At 40.9% G+C, this 18,303-nt stretch overlaps 1 protein-coding gene across 1 annotated transcript in view; it reads right to left on the minus strand.

The window, feature by feature from the left end:
- The window catches only part of LOC119133451 (sorting nexin-19-like), a 45,459-nt gene extending 28,198 nt beyond the window's left edge, over positions 1-17,261 (minus strand). The window contains exons 1-3 of the mRNA XM_037269310.1: positions 17,187-17,261; positions 16,923-17,103; positions 1,057-1,156 (exon numbers count right to left, since the gene is read on the minus strand). Coding sequence (XP_037125205.1) covers positions 1,057-1,093 — 37 coding nt within the window. The 5' untranslated portion in view covers positions 1,094-1,156; positions 16,923-17,103; positions 17,187-17,261. The remainder of the gene's footprint in view (positions 1-1,056; positions 1,157-16,922; positions 17,104-17,186) is intronic.
- Between the last annotated feature and the right edge of the window lie 1,042 nt (positions 17,262-18,303).

Consider the following 18,303-nt stretch of genomic DNA (forward strand, 5'->3'; position numbering starts at 1 on the left):
AAAGTGATTAATCTAAATACAGTGTGTAAAAAGAATCAGTGTGAAGAGAGTTGGTTCCTCAGGGAAAGCTAGGAGGCTGTACAGTTATCTCCTGTGGTGTCACTCTGAACTATACAACCTACTACCTCACCCTGCGGACGGACCACTCAACAGCAGCAAGGAGACTTTGCAGCAGAAATAGTTCACCTTAAATGATTTCTTGCGGTTTGATTGAAATGAGAGAAATATAAATGTAAGCTTTAAATAAATTCAGAGTGCTATTTTGCTACGTCGATCTAGTGGCCTAATTGAAGTAAATCTTCCTCGCATTATCATGAATTGGCGTGTGAGCTCTGAGTGGATACAAAGGGACACGTGATGATTTAGAAGCAATGCTGCTAGGCCAACGCTCAAGGTCAACATGCTTTTAGACAGTTGCTGGGCAGGTGTTGCTTCTGCCAAGGAGACACGTACCTGTAGATACGAGCTTGTGCAGCCTGTCACCACAAGTTCGGATCTACGGGTTTGTGGCAGCTGGCATTACCACTTCAGGAACACGAGAAAACACGAAGAACAATTCTTGAATCCGGCAACTGTGAATGTGGTTTGGTTCAATTCTTTTGCGGTCAGCATTTACGTTTTAGAGGGAAATATTATTCTGTAAAAATATTGTTTGTATGAAAAGAAAAGTCTCAATCATGTGAAAACCGGGATTAAAGTAAATAAGCATATTGATTTCACAAGAGTTGTTAAAATTACCTTGAACACTTAAAATGTTTTAAATATTTCATCGCGGGATATCACACATAATAGGACTAAAAAAAATGAAAAGACTGAAAATGTAATAAATACACTAGCAGTGCGGAACAAACCTTAAATAAATTTTAAAATCTAAAGAAACTATTAAAAATCAACTAATAAGAATTCATCTATGTATGTGTACTGGCAAAATGTATACTGCCTTTACTAGCTGGTATAAATTGTGAATCGATCTGGAAAAGAAATGTGTGGACAGAAAAACACCCTCTGCGGCGCACAACAGGCTGAGCCGCACAGACGCGAGGATTGCAAACATACCAAGAAGGGAGCAGGCTGGACACTGACGCTCAAACATCCTCAAATGGACTCCGACTTTGACATTCACTGCAGGCCAGCGCTTTAGTCAAAATCAACAGGTCTGGAAGAAAACAACAGATTGTCACAATTAGACCGAAGCAAAAAGTCTTAGGTTCACAGACACAAGAGCACTGCGTCTAAAACTTTGTAAGACGTGGAATTCAAACACACGAGCTGTCGAAACATTTCAGTCAAAACATCAAAATCAACTGCCATACAACACGCAAAAGTAAGAAGCCGACATCCCCTTTTATCTTTGATGCGCCCTCCTAAACAAATCTTCAGTCTCCATTGTCCATGCTACAAAATCCTCAATTTGTTTTTTTAAACAAAAAAAAAAAAAAAGGTACGGCGAGAGGGAAATGGCAAATGGTTGAAAGCGGTAAGATATGGATGAGGAGGAGTCGCAGAGCTGGCCACAGAGAAAGTGGAATTTGTGACTAGGCAAAGGGTGGTGGTGTTTTTTTTTGTTTTTTTTGGTGCCTCATTTTGCATGGCTCTTTGAGATCCCAGCAGGATTCTTGGCTGCAGCTCCGTCTCTCCTTAGTGCAGCAAAAATGAGATGTATTCCTTTGTCTTTAAGAAAGAAAATACTGACGATACTTAAATTGAGAGATGAGACGGACAGCGAGGCATCTAAGCGCCACCGAGCAGAAGCAACAAAACAAAATGGAAATGAAATAAAAAAAACTAAAAGGTGGAAAAATGTTTTTTCTTACTAACATTCTCTCCCAAGTAGGAGCTGCAAAATGTGCCTCCCTTACTACTACTAAAGCGGCAAAAGCAGCAGCCAAAGCCTTTCTACGCCAAATCTACGCCACGTAGTGAGAGAAGGAGAAGCAAAGACTTTTTTCCTCTCTCCAAAATGGCTGAGGGCCGGGCGAAAAGCAGCTCTGAGCATATGAGAGCAAGATCCGTGCTCCCCGTCCCACATCGGGGAGGGCTGGGCGATTCAACCGGAATCCCTCGCCGGCTTTCCTTTCCTCGCCCGAAATCTTTGTCCCATTCACACCGGACTAAGCGTGGGTCGTCAGGCCAGAAGAAATGCTGCAAGGAGGATTCATATTTATCCGCCATAAGCAAGATCCTACCACCTCAAGTCTCTTTCAAAGCTCTGCGCTTCATTTTTTATTGTTAATCGTCTGCTGAACGTCTGAAAGGACGTGACTATATAAGGAAGAGTGTGACAAAGATATTCAGCACAACAATGACAGAGTTAGATTTTCAAGGCTGCTAAAGCTAGAGTGAGCACCTTAAGTTTACATTCACTTGGTAAAAAGAACATTTACATCAATACTCACGTCATCATTTCACCACAAGCATTTTAGTTAACGATACCCAAAAGTCTAGTTCAGTATTTTGTCTGTACTCCCCTGTATGATCCATATCAGGTTTTGAAATGTTAAGAAGCAAAGAACTGAACAAGACATGAAGTGTCCCACATCCCGGTTTAGCCCCAGCGCGACAATGGGCTGCTGTCTGCTCCGAGGTCACCCCTTGAATCTAAATGAACAGATTTGACTTTCAGGATATTGCCAAAAAGTGTCACAGTGGCGGCACCAACAAGGGCCTCTCCAAAACAGAAGGTTGAAGAGAACACAACCATTCACGTAGCCATAACCCCAATCCTTAAAGCCACTCTCAGAGCCTGGGAAAGAGGCAAGAAGAAGAACGGCTGAACAAAAGACCACATTTTTAGTGCCAATAACATCAAGAGAAAAAAAAAACAACAACTAATAAGTAATATTAATTTATTACTACTACACAATGTGAACTAGATGACAGTAAGAATTCTGAAAGTAACACCAGATGCATTATCGTAAAATACTGTTGAGCCTATTCATGAAAGGTCAAATGCGTGCGCTACAATCTGGTAGTCCAAGCACAACCGAGATTCTGCTGTCCACTGGAAAGCCAGCACAATGATGAGTCAACCATGACCTGTGAGTCACCATCTAAATTTGTGCTATGGAAACCAAAAAGAGTCTCGTCATTACCCTGTGAAGGAACCTTAAAGTTAGTCCAAAAAAGTGTCCTTGTCCTCCATGGTTGTCTCCTAATTGCCTCTGGGCCCGAAGCATTATTAAATAATATCAGAATACTTTTTGGAAAACAGTAATTAGCAGCAGAATTTAGCACCCCGGGTGGCTCAGTCCAATTATTTGGATATATCAGTTCAAACATGAGATAACCGCCTACGGTCCAGTCTGCCATTGTTTGGAGCTGCCCGCACAATCGAGTGAAACCTCTGAAACCACATCAATAGCACTGCTTGCATTAGAAATTTGTCGTCTATGGGTAATTGTAATCAAAAATCAATGCTAAGATCAAGAGTCTAATAATAGGGAGAGTCACATTAACCTTGAGTCAAACGACTCATTATAACTGATCACAGCATTAAACCCCAAACAAGCCTGTGTAACTTGTGTCCCAAAGAGCAAGTTGTAGACTTTTGAAGAAATTTCTAGCCACATGAAAATGCAACCGTAGGAAGAACACGTGGTGCTATTTTAGGCAATAAGCCTGAGCAAAAGTCATTCGTGGAAAAAGGCACAGTCATAAGCAAAGAGTGGTAGTCAATTGGATAAGGCTCTTGATTGTCAATTTTTGTACATGTGAAGAGCCCTTTGAGGGCTATATAAATAAACTTGACTTGACATTACTTAAAAATATTGTTTGTAACTATCCCATGATATCATGAGAAAACAGCTCACAAAGTGAAAGCATACAAAAGGGAAGGTAGAAGTGTTGCAAAATGCAAGCCCAAGATTTTACAAATAGCTGTTTTGAGTTACCTCAAATTGTGTTAGCGCTGATGAAATGCCAAATTCAATTGGCAAGCTTGAAATGTGCGGTCACATTTATCCAGTGGGGCAAACATGCAATTGTTTATGAGCCCTGTATATGCGCTTATAATTCGATGGGCAAAATGTGCTTCAACGACAGGAAATAGCAAGCAATAATTGGAGTGATTTTAGAATACATCTGCATCTGAAGGAGGCATGAGTTTGCATTCATGAATTAGAAAAAGCTCCCATACAGTTTTGGGGGGTGTTTGCAGTGAACTTGACAGAGGGCTCTGTTTAAGTATTCAGTGTAGGAGGCCAGTGGGTAAATAGTTTTGGTAATATCTTGCGCAACAGAGGGAATACATAAAGCCTGCATTGAGGCTCGAAAAAGTACCAGGAAGGGAGCAGTAGTATTTATTATTGCAAGTTCTCGATCAAATATCTGGTTTCTCTTTGGTACCTCTTTGCAGGCTTTCATCTCACCTATCTTTTGCACTTGCTTGTCCCATTCTCTTGCCTCCTCTCACTAGCCCTCTCAAATATTCTGCTCACGTCCAACTGCGGCAGCATTTCTCCAGTCCTCCATTAATCCACACACCACAGACATCTTGGTCCACTGTCATGTCTCTACAAGTCTGGACCATTTTGACAGAGATTGATCACCTCTGGCATTACGATGAATACCTCATATGCTAAATCCATCTAGATAATGCAAATTAGGAAAAAAAAAAGTTTACAGTCAAAGCTTACAATATAAACAGTACCCGGACAGCAATTCAACCTGCATGGCTCAATGCTGTTCCACAATTTTGACGATTCAATTAAAAAAAAAAAAAGCATTTCAGTTTTTCATCGGTATTTATCAGTCACTAAATACAATACAAGAAACAGCCACTTCTTTGTTTTGTGTAGGAGAAAATCTCACACAATGCATTCGCTCTCAACTCTTTAAGTTTAGTTTATAACCACAAGTGTGTAATCACTTTCTAACACTCTATCTTTACCTATTAACACCCAGCAGGATATCCTTATTAAATGTTGGTACGCTCCAGAAACAGGTAAGTGGACCATAAATTCTCACTGTGAGAGGACTAGCCTTCTCTTCACGAACGCAGCGGTGATCAAGAAACAAACATCAATAAACAATTCCAAAACATAGGCCATTAGGCAGAGAACGTATGTCAACAAAAACACAAAGTCATTCTACTTGCGCCAACGTTTTGTCTACCTGACTGCAGACGCAACATAACCAAAACAATACTTCTCGGCGGTCAAACTAGATATCGCCTCACATTTATATTCTCACCATTTTGTGATTTGTACTCTGTAATAGTGATTAAGGTAAAAAGAAAAAAAAGAAATTCAACAGTGCTTTGAAATTGCTCACAAGCCCTTATCAGCCACCCTCTGCATTTACAATCCCTTTGGCCCTCCACTCCTGCCATTTCAAACCTTTATTTCCCTGCCTCCTCTCCCCCTCTCTAATTCATTCACTTAATTTTGAACTCTGCATTGGTAGACGGGCAAAGAGGGTAGCTCCATGGTTACCTGGCACCAGGCCATCTCATTACACCGCCAATTGATTCTGGCCTGCCGCCATGTCCGCTGCCTCACCCCCACCCCGCCACGCCACACCATCTCTGCATCCCACAGCGTCTGCAGCACAGGGGGATTTCGACACACAGGAAGGGAAGAAGCAAAACCGCTTCACAAAAAGCTTATCTGATACTCGTGTATGGTTACAACATGTGACAGAGAAAATATCCTGAAAGCTTTGTTATCATTTGGACTTCATTCAGTTAAAATTCTAACTATTGCTCCAACACCAGCTACCAACGGCAAATCTCATCATGTAAGGAAAGGCATAATCATATTCAGATTTCAAATGCACAGTACGTGAATAAGGGATAAATGGAAAGAGAATGGGATACATTGAGCAAATACCATTCGGTTCAGTTTCCATAAATGAGACCGAGACAAGGTTCATAGTTTCAAACCAAACAAAAATCCTTATACGGTATTCCTCACGTCTCTGCTACAAATAATCTTGTGCAACTTGGAGCCAAAGTCTTGCTCAGATGTCTGGATCAATGTCTAATGAGTCATGTCGCCCATGGAGACTCGGGCAGTAAGTGCAGGGCAGCTTCGCTACTCTTAGCGGCGAGCATCTGTCTAGGTGACTCAAAGTGGTACAGTAGCTGCCTACTCCGTCTGCCGCAGCTGACAGATGCTGGGGTCACGGCCTCGAGTCCACAGGGGATTTTAGAGGATCAGGAGTCAAAGAGAACATCAAGCCATACGACAAGAATGTCTACAGGGTTTTTAATATCATCTCTATCTCTTCATATATCAATGAGAAAGACAGGCTAGGGTAGCTGTGCAAGCTTCGGACGTACTTTCAACCTCAGGCTGTGCTCGACCTCTTTTATTGGGGGTATACACAGAATTTTGTACAAAACACAAAAATGGATGAAGCAAAACAATCAGTGTCCCAGTGGACATTTTCATCTTACATGATAAATGTATTGTGAAAAAAAAAGATAATCTAAATTTTTGGGTAAGTCGCCTATAAACTGTAATATTTGACATTTTTATATTTCAACTAAATTGAACAAAAATTGAATGACAATATTGTCTTTTTTATAAATGATTCTTCTGTACACAAATGACAAACACGATTGTAAAATGTTGATATAAATGACAAAAATGCAGTGACTGCTTGTGTGTTTCAGAGTGCAGATCAACATTTACAAACCATCACCAATGTATCTAAATTTGAATGGTAAGATATTTTATCACATTATGTTTCACGGCTATCTAACATCATATTTGCTGCTGCAGCACTGTAAGTTGATAACTATACACATAAGCATTTCTAATATTTTGGCTTTTTTTTTTTTTTTTTTAAAAGGTGCTTCCCTAACCATCAATGGTCTACAAAAGGCAATAAAAACATTTTCAAAAGCGCTCGGTCTTTGGATCCGTTTGCTGTACATGCGCATGGGTTGTTTAAGGACACAGTGAACTAAATGCAGGGAAGGGGCCAAGCATGGGGAGCAAAGACAGGATGGCCAAGTGGAAGAATTTTCATGGAATCCAAAGCGCCAGAACAGTCATGCCAGCGAGGGCGGGGGGGAGCCCTGGAAGAAGGGCAGTGGATTGGCTGATCCTAAACGGAGTGGGAGGAGCCTGTTGCCCAAGAGGAGAGATGCTTTGTAGGTGCTGTCGACTCATCAAAATACAGAGCAAAGATGAGCGCTGTCTTCTTTTTATTGGCTAGCAAAATCAATGCTAGTTGTACAACCTGAACTTCTACCTCATCCAAATTTGAAATACACCCTCCACTCCCAGGGAATGAGAACAGCCACAAGGACTCTTTCCTGTTGCCCCCCTCTTATTCTACAGCGCCCACTCCACCCCTTGTTACCTTGTCCCCCCTCCTCTCCAACGTCTGTCCCTCTCCTGTTGCTCCCCTTTCTGTGCGAGTGTGTCTGGGTCCTGCAGGAGAGGCTTTGTCTGTGAACACTGGAGCCCAGACAAGCTCACAGGGGCCAGATCCATGAATACCCACACTGTTAGAGCTGCTCTTTCACTTCACACCACTTTCTCTACTGGAATGCCTGGGCACTGAGGTAAGACACACACAACACACAAATACACACACATGCTAGACACAAACTGAGTGAGTCATGCAGTGATGAAAAGCCAGTGTTTTGTGTGTGAACCCTCTCACCCTGGACTCACATCCTGAGATCCTTTCTCCTCCATCAGTCCCTGCCAAGTTCTCCCTCTAATTAAAGATTATTTGGTCCTATAGTGCTGGCCCAATCTCCCCCAGACCATGCCTCATCTCCACTGCGTAGAGGTTCCAATAAAAGTAGAGCCTCCGTGGAATGTGAGTGACTGCGGTCATAAAACAACTTCTCAGGGTTGTTAATTGTGTAGTGTCAAGAGCCATGCTAGCTGTACAGCTGACACAACCAAAGGGCCCTCAAATACGAGATCCTGAACATTGACGTTTCTACTTATGTACGTGACACAAAATTGAGCAAAACAAGCAAGCAGAATGTGTTTCCTCCACAGACACGCTCTTTCCTATGGCCTTTCTCTGTCGGTAATGGAGATTAGAGTACACTGCATTCTCTTTCCATGAATTTGGATTGGAAAAGAAACAGCGAGAGTGGAAAGACTCCCTTCAGAGACCTGTGGGTGATGTAATAGACACTGGGCCTTTGTAACATCTCGTCTGTGCTCACTCGTTTGAATCTCAACAATTTTGGAGCGAGAACTTGCGTCACTTGGACATTTTAGTAAACAACTTGGGAAATTAGTTTGGAAAACACCAAATATGACACAAACATTAGCAGACTGTTCCTGTTGTCTCCTGTGGAGGCGGATCAGGCCAGCCAATGATCTGTGTCCACGAGATGCCACTAATTAGAATGAAAGAATGAGCAACAACCAAGTGGCCATTAACTTTCTCAACTTGCCCTTCTCGGGCAATAATTGTTCAATGACCGCAAGTTCAACTCAACTAAGAACGGTGTCACCAACATTAGACTGCAAGTGCAACCATTTTTCATAGGTCCTTAAAGGTTAACAACTGGTTATTGGTATTTAGGAATAAACAGGATATGTAACCGGAGTACCAATGTGATCTTGTCAGGTGGTTTAACGCTCTGGCTTGCAAATTGTATTTAGTACGGATAAACAAGACTTAACTCTCTAACTCATTCAACTTTGCCGCGTCATCTACCAGTCTCCATTCCTAATTAGCCTGCAGGTAGGTCATGGAGCAAAAATAGTTTGAAGGATTGCTCAGCAAATATTTAATCAATGCAACTAGTGTGTGTGTGTGGGGGGGAGTTGTGTATATTTGTCTAAAATATTGAGTATATTTGTCGAAAGGCCTTCGGGCTCACCATGACTTAGTGCCCCTTTTCTAAACTGGTGCGTATGACTGCCATTTATCAGAATAACCTCATCCAAGTTATTAAAAGAGAGATAGCGAGAGGGAGATAGAGAGAGGGAGATAGAGAGAGGGAGAAAGGGGGGAGAAAGGAGAGAGAGAGAGCGAGAGAGAGAGAGGATGCAGGGTGCATGTCAACACCACCCCATTTCCTGCACTATTGTGTCTGTGTTTATATGACTCCGTTGCACTTTCACTTGTGGTGAGGATATGAAGCAACTTTGTCATTTGATCCCACCACCCAGCCTGATTTAAACATCTCTGCATAAGTTATGGAACAGTGAGCCCACTGCTGCAGTAGACTGGGCGTGCGCACGTGTATTGGGTGTTGGCTGGTAATAATTCTAAAGGGGCCATAGAAAATAGTATTTTTATTTATTTTTATTTTTTGTTTTTCATGGCAGCGAAATGATGGGAGGCAGCAATTGTTTTTTTTTTTCTTTTTAAGATTTGGTATCTGATTCGTTTTTGCATGTACAAGCTACTGCGACTCTGTAAATGTGTTAAAAGTAGAGAATAATGACCTCACTGGATGCATTCTTACTGTAAGCCTTTTCATTTTCAACTCTGCTCTTGTTTCTTTTTTTTTTTTTTACAACTGCTGCTGTCTTTGCTGCAGTGCGCTGTGATTGGCTGAATATGTGAATCAAGTCACTTCGGTGCTGTCAGGATACAAAGTATTATTGGCTGATGCTCCTCCTCCACCCCCACCCCTGCCAGCTCCCCACATCTACCAGGCATGCAAATGAATGCATCAGGTGGGGCTGCTTTCCTAAAGCGGCAGAGAAGGGGTGGGGGTGAGGCACCCTGGCCCACCCAAGTTATCGTATCCTCAGTTTGAGGACAGTGGAGCAAATATATTAGCTTCTTAATCCCCATGCTGTATTTTCACTCACAGAGGGGCCAGAGAAAGGACGGCTGGAAGAGTCCAGCCACCTGCGTAGAGCGCACCTATAAAAGCAACACCACTAAACTAGGTCAAATGTGGAGAAAAAAAAATGTGCTGAAGTGTGGATTGAGTTTTTAAAAAATGCTGTTCATCTCACATAGACCTCACAGTGACACCGTGTTAAAAATATGTGGGTCAGGTCCGTGATCTCCTTTCATACGCTCTGAGTAAAAATAACACAAACACTACACGGACAAAATAAAACCTACGATACAGTGAAGCAAAGCACCAAATTGGACTAATGCAAGATGACGGTAGTGTAAAAATAACAGCAAAGGTATTTGGGATGATCTCCACCGACAGTGGAGCCCAAGAAATTATGCTTGGTCTGAACTCGCCAGTGTAAAAATGGCTGCTGCTCTTGATCCACTACAGAGCCACCTACGCACAAGAGAAAAATCATAACAAAACTATTCTGTAACCTGAGAAACGTATTTTATGTCAATGTCATTAAACAAAGGCTGAAAAGTGTAATGGGAGGAATGTATTGATATTGATATGGAGATTTTGAATCTTAGTGTCTGTTTAGCAGATTGAGGTCGACATTTGAGTGTTACATAAGCAGCTATATGGCCCTGTTTAACAGAATTACATCTGAGATTGCAGTTCAGCCAGAAGTCACGGTGCTGAAAGGCAGGCTGATGCAGACGTCTGCAATGCCCTCTGGCATGACTCCGAGTTTTCTTATAGACTAATTATGATTCACGCTTTAGACCTTCACTTTGGCCTCTCCCTTTGTATGACCAGTGCTTCCAGCATTTGTTCAAATTTCCTTTAGTCCTGCACTCAAAACACTTTCAATTCCTCATTTCACGTACATGTGACAAATTATCAGATACACAATAAAAGACGGAATGATAGCTAGCTGTACGAATGATCTTTGTAAACCTCTGCTCCTTGGATTAAAATTTCATTGATTTGGGATTGACACTTTTTTTTTTTTTTTAATCGCCCCTTTCTCTGGAAGGGTGGGATGTCTGAATTGGTTGCTATGGCACCAGACAGCTCTTCATTTCCTCAGACAACAACTAACTGCGATTGTTGTCTGTGTATTTGCAAGCGCGTTCACAAGAGCAATGGAACCACGTGTGAAGCCCCCCGAGGTTGGTTTGATGTAGTGCAGAAAAGCCATTATGATCACAACATACGTCTAAATTGCTGAAATCACCACTGATGAGATCTAACTGGTATCATATCACTGAGGGAAATTGGGGGCAATGTTTGAATAAAAAATATTTTTCAGTCATTCACAAGATGTGTGTCAGCAAGAAGGCATGGATTTCATAGTATCAGATTACTCTATGATGCCGCTTACGTTTTTTTTCTTGAGGCCTCGTCAAAGTGGAATGAGTCTGTATGGTCTCAAACCGCATGCAATGTGTGCTGCACTCATCCATTTTGACCTGGGAGTCTTTTGCCATCTAAACTCCAGCAGAGGGCAGTGTCTGGTTTTATCTCAGAGGTTGTAAAAATAATAATAATAATAATAAAAACGTATTTGTCAGTTACTGTAAAATTCACCCAATAAAATATTGCCATACAAAAATTCCACTAAGGTTTAAATGACAAAAGTACAGACGTAAAAAAACTCAACTAATAACCACCTTTAAAAAAAAATGCTGTACCTGGGGAAAAAAACAGGCATGCTTTGTTTGCAAACAAACATTTTCGATAAATAACAATCCAAAGTGCAGCCATCACCAGTTAAAGTAAACCAACAGCAACAGGACTTCTGCTCATTCCTGAGCCTCTCATTTAGAAATAAATATAAACTTCTCACCTTTGTATTGTTAGAAAAAGTGACATTTGCCATCAAATGATGAGGAAAACCTTTGCCAATCTATTGCAATACAGCAGTCCTGTTATTCTCTAGCTCAAAAGATGAGATGCACCTGAGAGAAATTTGAAATGACAAATGTCAAAAAATGTTTCCAAATTCAAAAGAATGTACATGTGTAGGCACTGTCGAAACTAAGCTGCTCCTCTGACAGGTGGGTGGGTAAAGTAAGTCAGCACTTTAGCACTTGTCCATGTGTTTAGGTACTATACTGTACAAGAGCTTATATGTGAAGCTACCGGCGTTGGGTGAAAGAGGTGAGGTTTTTTTTTTTTGTTTCCACCCTGAGAGGCCTCAAGCTGGGGCAGGGTGGGGTGGAGCTTCAGCGAGAAGCTGCATGAGGGCGGGCTGTTTTGCCTGAACTCGCTGCACTATAAGAGCACTCGGGGAGCGAGGTCACAGAGTCCAGCATTCCTCTGGAGCGCTGTCTGTTTACACGACTGCTGCTGCTGAGCCTGGGGGAGGTGGCAGCACCGCATAGCTACTCACTCAGATAGCAGCTCAGTCACTTGCGTTCATCCAGTGGCAATCAGTTGTTTAATATACTCTCCTTTGCATCATTCGGAATTTTCTGCAGATGCGTTTCTGCATTGCATGTTAGGTCTGTGAGGAGCAAGCCAAAGCAGGACTGTGGTGTCCGTGTGAAAATACATCAGAGAAAGAACGAGCGAATCAAACCGGCACAAAAGGTCGTCGGATTAGTTTTGCAGAACCGATTTTGGCAGACATTTGACTAGCGCCTCTGTGCTGCTGCTGCTTTCCGAGCTGAGAAGCCAGATGGTCGGCTCTTGGGGAGCAAAACAGAGATGGGGAGTGACACCCAAGCCCTGGAGAAACACTACACTGACTGTACTGCGGACTGGGGAGTGGGGCTATGAGCGTCAAAGGCGCCATTGTTACACATACCAGCGTGGTTTCACGTGCAGCGCATGATTCTCACTACAGGTCTGAAGTAAAGCCCGGCCTGACCTTAACTGTCCGAACGATGTGGCTGCAGGTTAAATTGTAACCGTGTCCGTGTTTTCTCAGGAAAGTGTGTTTATCTAGAGGACCAACGTGGGGGCCCTTTTGTTTAACTAAGTAGCGAGGCTAGCCCTAAAGGTAAAGCTCTGTGCAAGGCGCAGGAACCAGGTGGCCCTCCTGTATTTCATTTACTACACGTTGGGTACAATAAGGGTGAGAGTACTGTTTGATCAAAATTTGTTTGCTTGTCTAACTACAATGGTGTGAGTGTGAAGCAGTGGCTGAGATAACAACGAGGCTGTACATACAATATTTCCCTACTTTCTGCTGCTTAACAAAAGTTTGAATTTACAGTAGGAAGACCTCAAGAGTCTATTATAAGTCCTCTCTGTTGGAATAAATACTGCTTTCTATTTACATGAGGTATTGTTCCGCTCATGAATATAACAGCAGTTAACACATTTCATTATAATCATTTCAAATCCGTATTAAAACATCTACAGTGAAGTAGTTTTATAAAAGAGTTGACGTATTTTTTTGGTTTTGATATTTGCATGTCAGAGCAAATGTCGTTTTGAGTTGAAAAACAGAATTATTTCAGTAATCCTAAAACAACTTACAAAATATAATCAATAAAATATGAGATCATCTTGTGATTCTACACATCAATTAAGTTTGATGAAAAATAACATAATAATGATCCATTCATTCGTTATCTAGCATCAACTTATGCTGGAGCCTATCCCAGCTGCCTTTAAGCAAACCTCACCCTGGACTGATCATAATTATAAAAATACGACTCATGTTACTTAAGATGCAGAACTTGCATTTTTTTGCTTTCAGATGATTTCATCATATTCACAAAATTTCAGAGCTTGGGTGTTGGCGATTGTTAAACAAAATCCCAACAGCTTTTTGCTTTCAGTGGTCCACAATCATGCATACAAATCTCCAAGCATGACAAGTTTCCTATTTCACCAACTTCACCGATTGAAATGAATGCTTGCACGAACAAACCAACCACATACAGAGTTCACAAAACAAACACGGACGTATCGTTTCATTCACTCTTCCTCAATGCCAGCACATTGTTGAAAAAGGAACGGGCCAAACTGTGGTTCGTGATTTACATATATCTGTCTCTCACAAATTGAGCAGACAAGTTACAGCTGCAATTCAATTGGGGAGTGGGAGGAAGTTTGGGGAAAATTGGAGATCCTTATGTCTTTATGTTTGCAAAAAGGTTGTATACGTAAAGCGAGTACAGTAAACAGAGTGATGGAAAAATGATGATACAAAGCAAAGCAAAAACAAATATTATTGTTATGTTGCATTGACTGGAATATAAACAGGAAAGGTTAGCTTGTCATTGCTGAAGAAACAAGGACAAAGACCAGAAATAAAAGTTACAAATCACAAGAAAAGTCCCGCCAACAAAAGACAATAAGTGATTTTCCATGATGGAGTTGTGATTATATTCAAGGTCGAGTGGTGGGAATGTAAGGGGATTCATCTTTACTGCTTATCACACGTTTGTGTATCTGCAAGATACCACAGGAAAGAGAAATATGGCGACGTCGAAAAAGCCAGCGACAGAAATATAATAAGAGTAGAGAAAGATAAAACAAAGAAGAAGAGGTCAAAGGGACAGAGAGGAAGAAGAAAAAGAGGAAGCTGCTTATTGTACAGCTGATGGCAGATGTAGCGAGGCGTTGGAGCTTTCTGGCTGTTTCTTCTAGAAGCCGATGTTGGGATTCAAATTGTCCTTACTTTCTTGTATCATACAAAAATGCACTGATTATTTGAAATAACTCAATCAACTCAAAATGTAAAAACTAACATCGACTCATTTCACTGTCCACTCAAATATAATATTGTAGCTACCACAGACTTCAACAAAGGAATGGAATTTTTTGCAACATGCAGTCAAACATTGACAAGAAGAAGCCAGAGCTTTGTTGTTTGAGAACACTCCAGTTTCCTACGAGTACTTGGTCAGAGGTTGAGTTCCAACTATAATGACTTGTTGAAAACACATAGCCCAGCAAGACTTTAACCTTGGAACAAGACAAAAAAGCTGCTGCTGACCTCAACTTGTCCAAGGCACTTGCTGTTGCAGTGGCATAAGATGTATGAACGTTGTCAAGAGATACACAGCAGACCAAGGCCTAATTCACTGCTAAAGTGGCTAGAAAAACTCAACACATCGCTGTTCAAATGCAAGCTTTATGTCATAAGAGAAATCCTTTCCAAACCCTCAATGTGACTTACAAAATGTACAACTAGATTAAAAAAAAGAATAATTCTTTCAGAAAGTGCTAAGTAAGATTTAAAAACTAAGATAATGTGGTTGCACAAGTCTACACCCCCTCCCAAAACAGGATGTGGCTGGGGATAATGAGATGGGGAGATATAGTAGGTGAGAGAGTAATAAGTGGTGCCAGAAGCACCTTTTAAACTGCTCGTACAAGCCACAATTTTCCTCTTTTTTCTGCCTCGCTCTTCTGAAAAAACAGCACAGACACAAGAGCCAGCAATTGTTAGCTTTCTGAGCTACTATTAGTGTCATCACAGAAGCGGGAAGCAGCCTGGGTGGAAGGATATTTCATCCACTTATCCTGTGTTGTATGCATGAAAGTAATTGTTAGTGTCCAACAAGTAATAGAGAATGTCACACCACATGCCAGTGACTGCAGGATGCCACATTACCGTTTTTGAGAACTATAAAACCAGAAATGGAACTTAATGTGACACTGGAACGAGGTACAAAGTGGTATCGTTGAAACTTATCATATTCCATCATGAATACGGTGCCGGTTCTAACAGGGCCACCAGAACTGAGAGCATGGTGGCCACACTCTCAAAAAGGCCGACTGTCGGAGCCTTTGAACAGCATTACTTTGTTTAATAGAGTACTTGTGTGTACTCATATGCAATGCTGTTGCAGTCATAGAAGCCGCACTGTCAAGTACGGCTGTTCCTATTTTCCAGGGGTCAGCTGCGAAGAATGTGAAGCACGCAGCTCATAACACGTCCTTTCTTTACTATTACCCAATTTGTTTTTGGATGTCGTCAGAGAAGAAGCAAATCATGGTTTATATTTCTTGCATGGGGTTAGAATGAATAGTGCCTCACAAGGGACAAATAAAGATGTACATCAACTCTGAGGAGCTATTTAGCACTTTTTAATTCATCCTTCCGCTGCAAATATATGCAAATATATTATGGGTGTACTTTCTTAAAATGAAGCTGATGCAGAAGTCTAAAAAAAATTGTTGATACCTTCTCCTGATGGCTATCAAGTGATCAAGCTCATTTAGCTAACACAACAACAGCTAGACACACTTGCACACAAATCCCCCAAGGCTGAATAATTGCAATTTACAGATAGCTGCCTCTCGAAATCCATGAATTTCTCCATGACAAATTTAGACTTGATAAAACACATCTTGCTGTGTTGGTTATTTTTTTATACCGTGACCAACTACTCCACAGCTATTGTGAACTGCCAAAAACAAAAAGGCATCGGAAAAAAAATTGTATGACAACCATAGCTACAAAAAATAAATACAAAAGTTGAGCCTCGAAAGGCCTCTGTTTTTATTTGTATTATTATTATTTTGTCAAATTAATATTGAACAAATACATAGTTGACCCCAAATGGCAGGAAACATTTGAAATTCAAATTACCACTATATATTTTGTAGCCCTCTTTAATGTTCAGTTGTCCACATAAAGCCATCCTTATAGCATGCTATCTGCTAGCCAGGATGGAATCTCTGTACTGCAATCACATGTCAAAAAAATGGTAATATATGTGTGCTTCTTGGGACTACTGCGAATGCCTTTTATTACTTTCCCCGCGACAAAAAACTTTTCAAATATCCAACACCAGTTGGTTGGACTATTGTAAGTGGTTTGTAAATAATATTTTTATGCATGTGGGTAGTAAAACTAATCCAGTAGAGTTATCATGTTTTAAAAACACAATTGCAAGTTAGACCCGCAGCAGTCTGTTATGAAGCAACACACCACGCTGTCATTTTACTTCCTGTGTTTGCTAGTGTGTGCATGTGTCTGTGTGTTTATTTCTGTGCACAAGTGATGTAAATAAACTGAAGCAGCTGAGTTTAATCCAAATGTGAACCCGAGCCCAGTCATCATAACATTCAACAAAAACACCACACACCCCACAAACTCAAAGCCACATATCAGCACATACACACAAAGCTCACGTCAAGACCTGTGAGGTCAATGCTTAGGTTTTAAATCAAGTGAAACTAACCCTCGAATCACTCCAGCTGTTTGCAAGTAACTCACCATTCATTATACGTCATCTTGTTGCCAGACCTTCACCGTTGCGAGGAAAGTTGGTAACCCTCGGATTTCTTTCAACTCAAGATGGAGGCAGAAACTTCCCAAATACATTCCTTTGTTCACAGGTTTTATGTTCAGTCTGTCAAGTCCAGTTCTGCCTCTCCACGGCAGACTGCTGCGTGAGCTGCTAACATGACAGCATGGGTAAACAACCAGTTGGATAACAAGACACACACACACGTACACACAACACACACACACACATACACAGGTGCATGCTGACTGCCAGCGAATACAAACAGAGATGTACGGAGAGCCAAGAGCAGCACAGTATGAAGCGGCTCCTTTGCCAGTCCTCTTGTGTGGAACTCCAACCTTACTCCACCTCCCTTCTCCTCCTCCCCTCCCTTTCTCCCAACTACTCCAAGACAGGACACAAATAAAAAGTACCCAGAAAGGTCCAGGATTTCTTTTTCTTATTCTGATGCTACTTGCAGCAAAATAAAAAGAAAAGGTTAGTTTAGTCATTGTATCAAAAATTTAAAGATTATCTGATGAGAGTTTAGGCCGCAGCCGCCGTACAATAACAGTGACGCTATGCCAAAATCTGTTTTTATGTAAAGGGACAACACTCGGAGAAATATGTTTAATGTTGAAATATAATAATTATTGTTATCCTTACATATTCAAATGAGCATTTACTAAAGAATCACTGAAGGACATTTTTTGATTGGAAATCAAATTAGGATTCTTTATTTGCATTGGTGAACACTAAAAAAATGTTAGCAGTTGAAGGTTAAGCATGATTCTGACTTCACAGCCCAGTATGGTGCCTTAAATTTGAAAAGCAAATTAAAAAGGCAAATAAGTTTCTAATACAAAAAAAAAGATAAAATGTCAATAGCTCACAGAAAATGAAAGAGTCTGCATTCAAGTGCTTTACGGTGCTGAATGACCGCTTCTCTTTTTTGTGTGGTGTTCTTTTTTTTTTTAACCATAGTTGTCTAATAAAACATTTTTCTTGAGGTCTGCATCTGTCTTTTTTTAAGCTTCTGATCATGGTAACCAAGTAACAGTCAAATAGCCATGCCTTGCCTTCCAGAAGCTAGTTTTAGTTTAATTTTTGTTTGTTGTTTTGATGTCAATCGTGGAAAAGGTTTATTGTCTAAAATACCGGGGACATTTTTAAACTAAAATGGAGTAAATGACAATGTTTTTAAATACTTATAATGTGTGGACATTGCATTATTTTACTCACGAATGGCAAATTCAAAAAGATTAACAATATTTGTTAACAATAAAGCTGGTCTTTTGGGGTTTAATGTAAACTGATTCAAATGCAAATAAAATGAACAGCCTAGATTATTCACAAATTCAACATGGG

This window comes from Syngnathus acus, chromosome 14 (assembly GCF_901709675.1).
Source record: "Syngnathus acus chromosome 14, fSynAcu1.2, whole genome shotgun sequence".
NCBI classification, from domain to species: domain Eukaryota; kingdom Metazoa; phylum Chordata; class Actinopteri; order Syngnathiformes; family Syngnathidae; genus Syngnathus; species Syngnathus acus.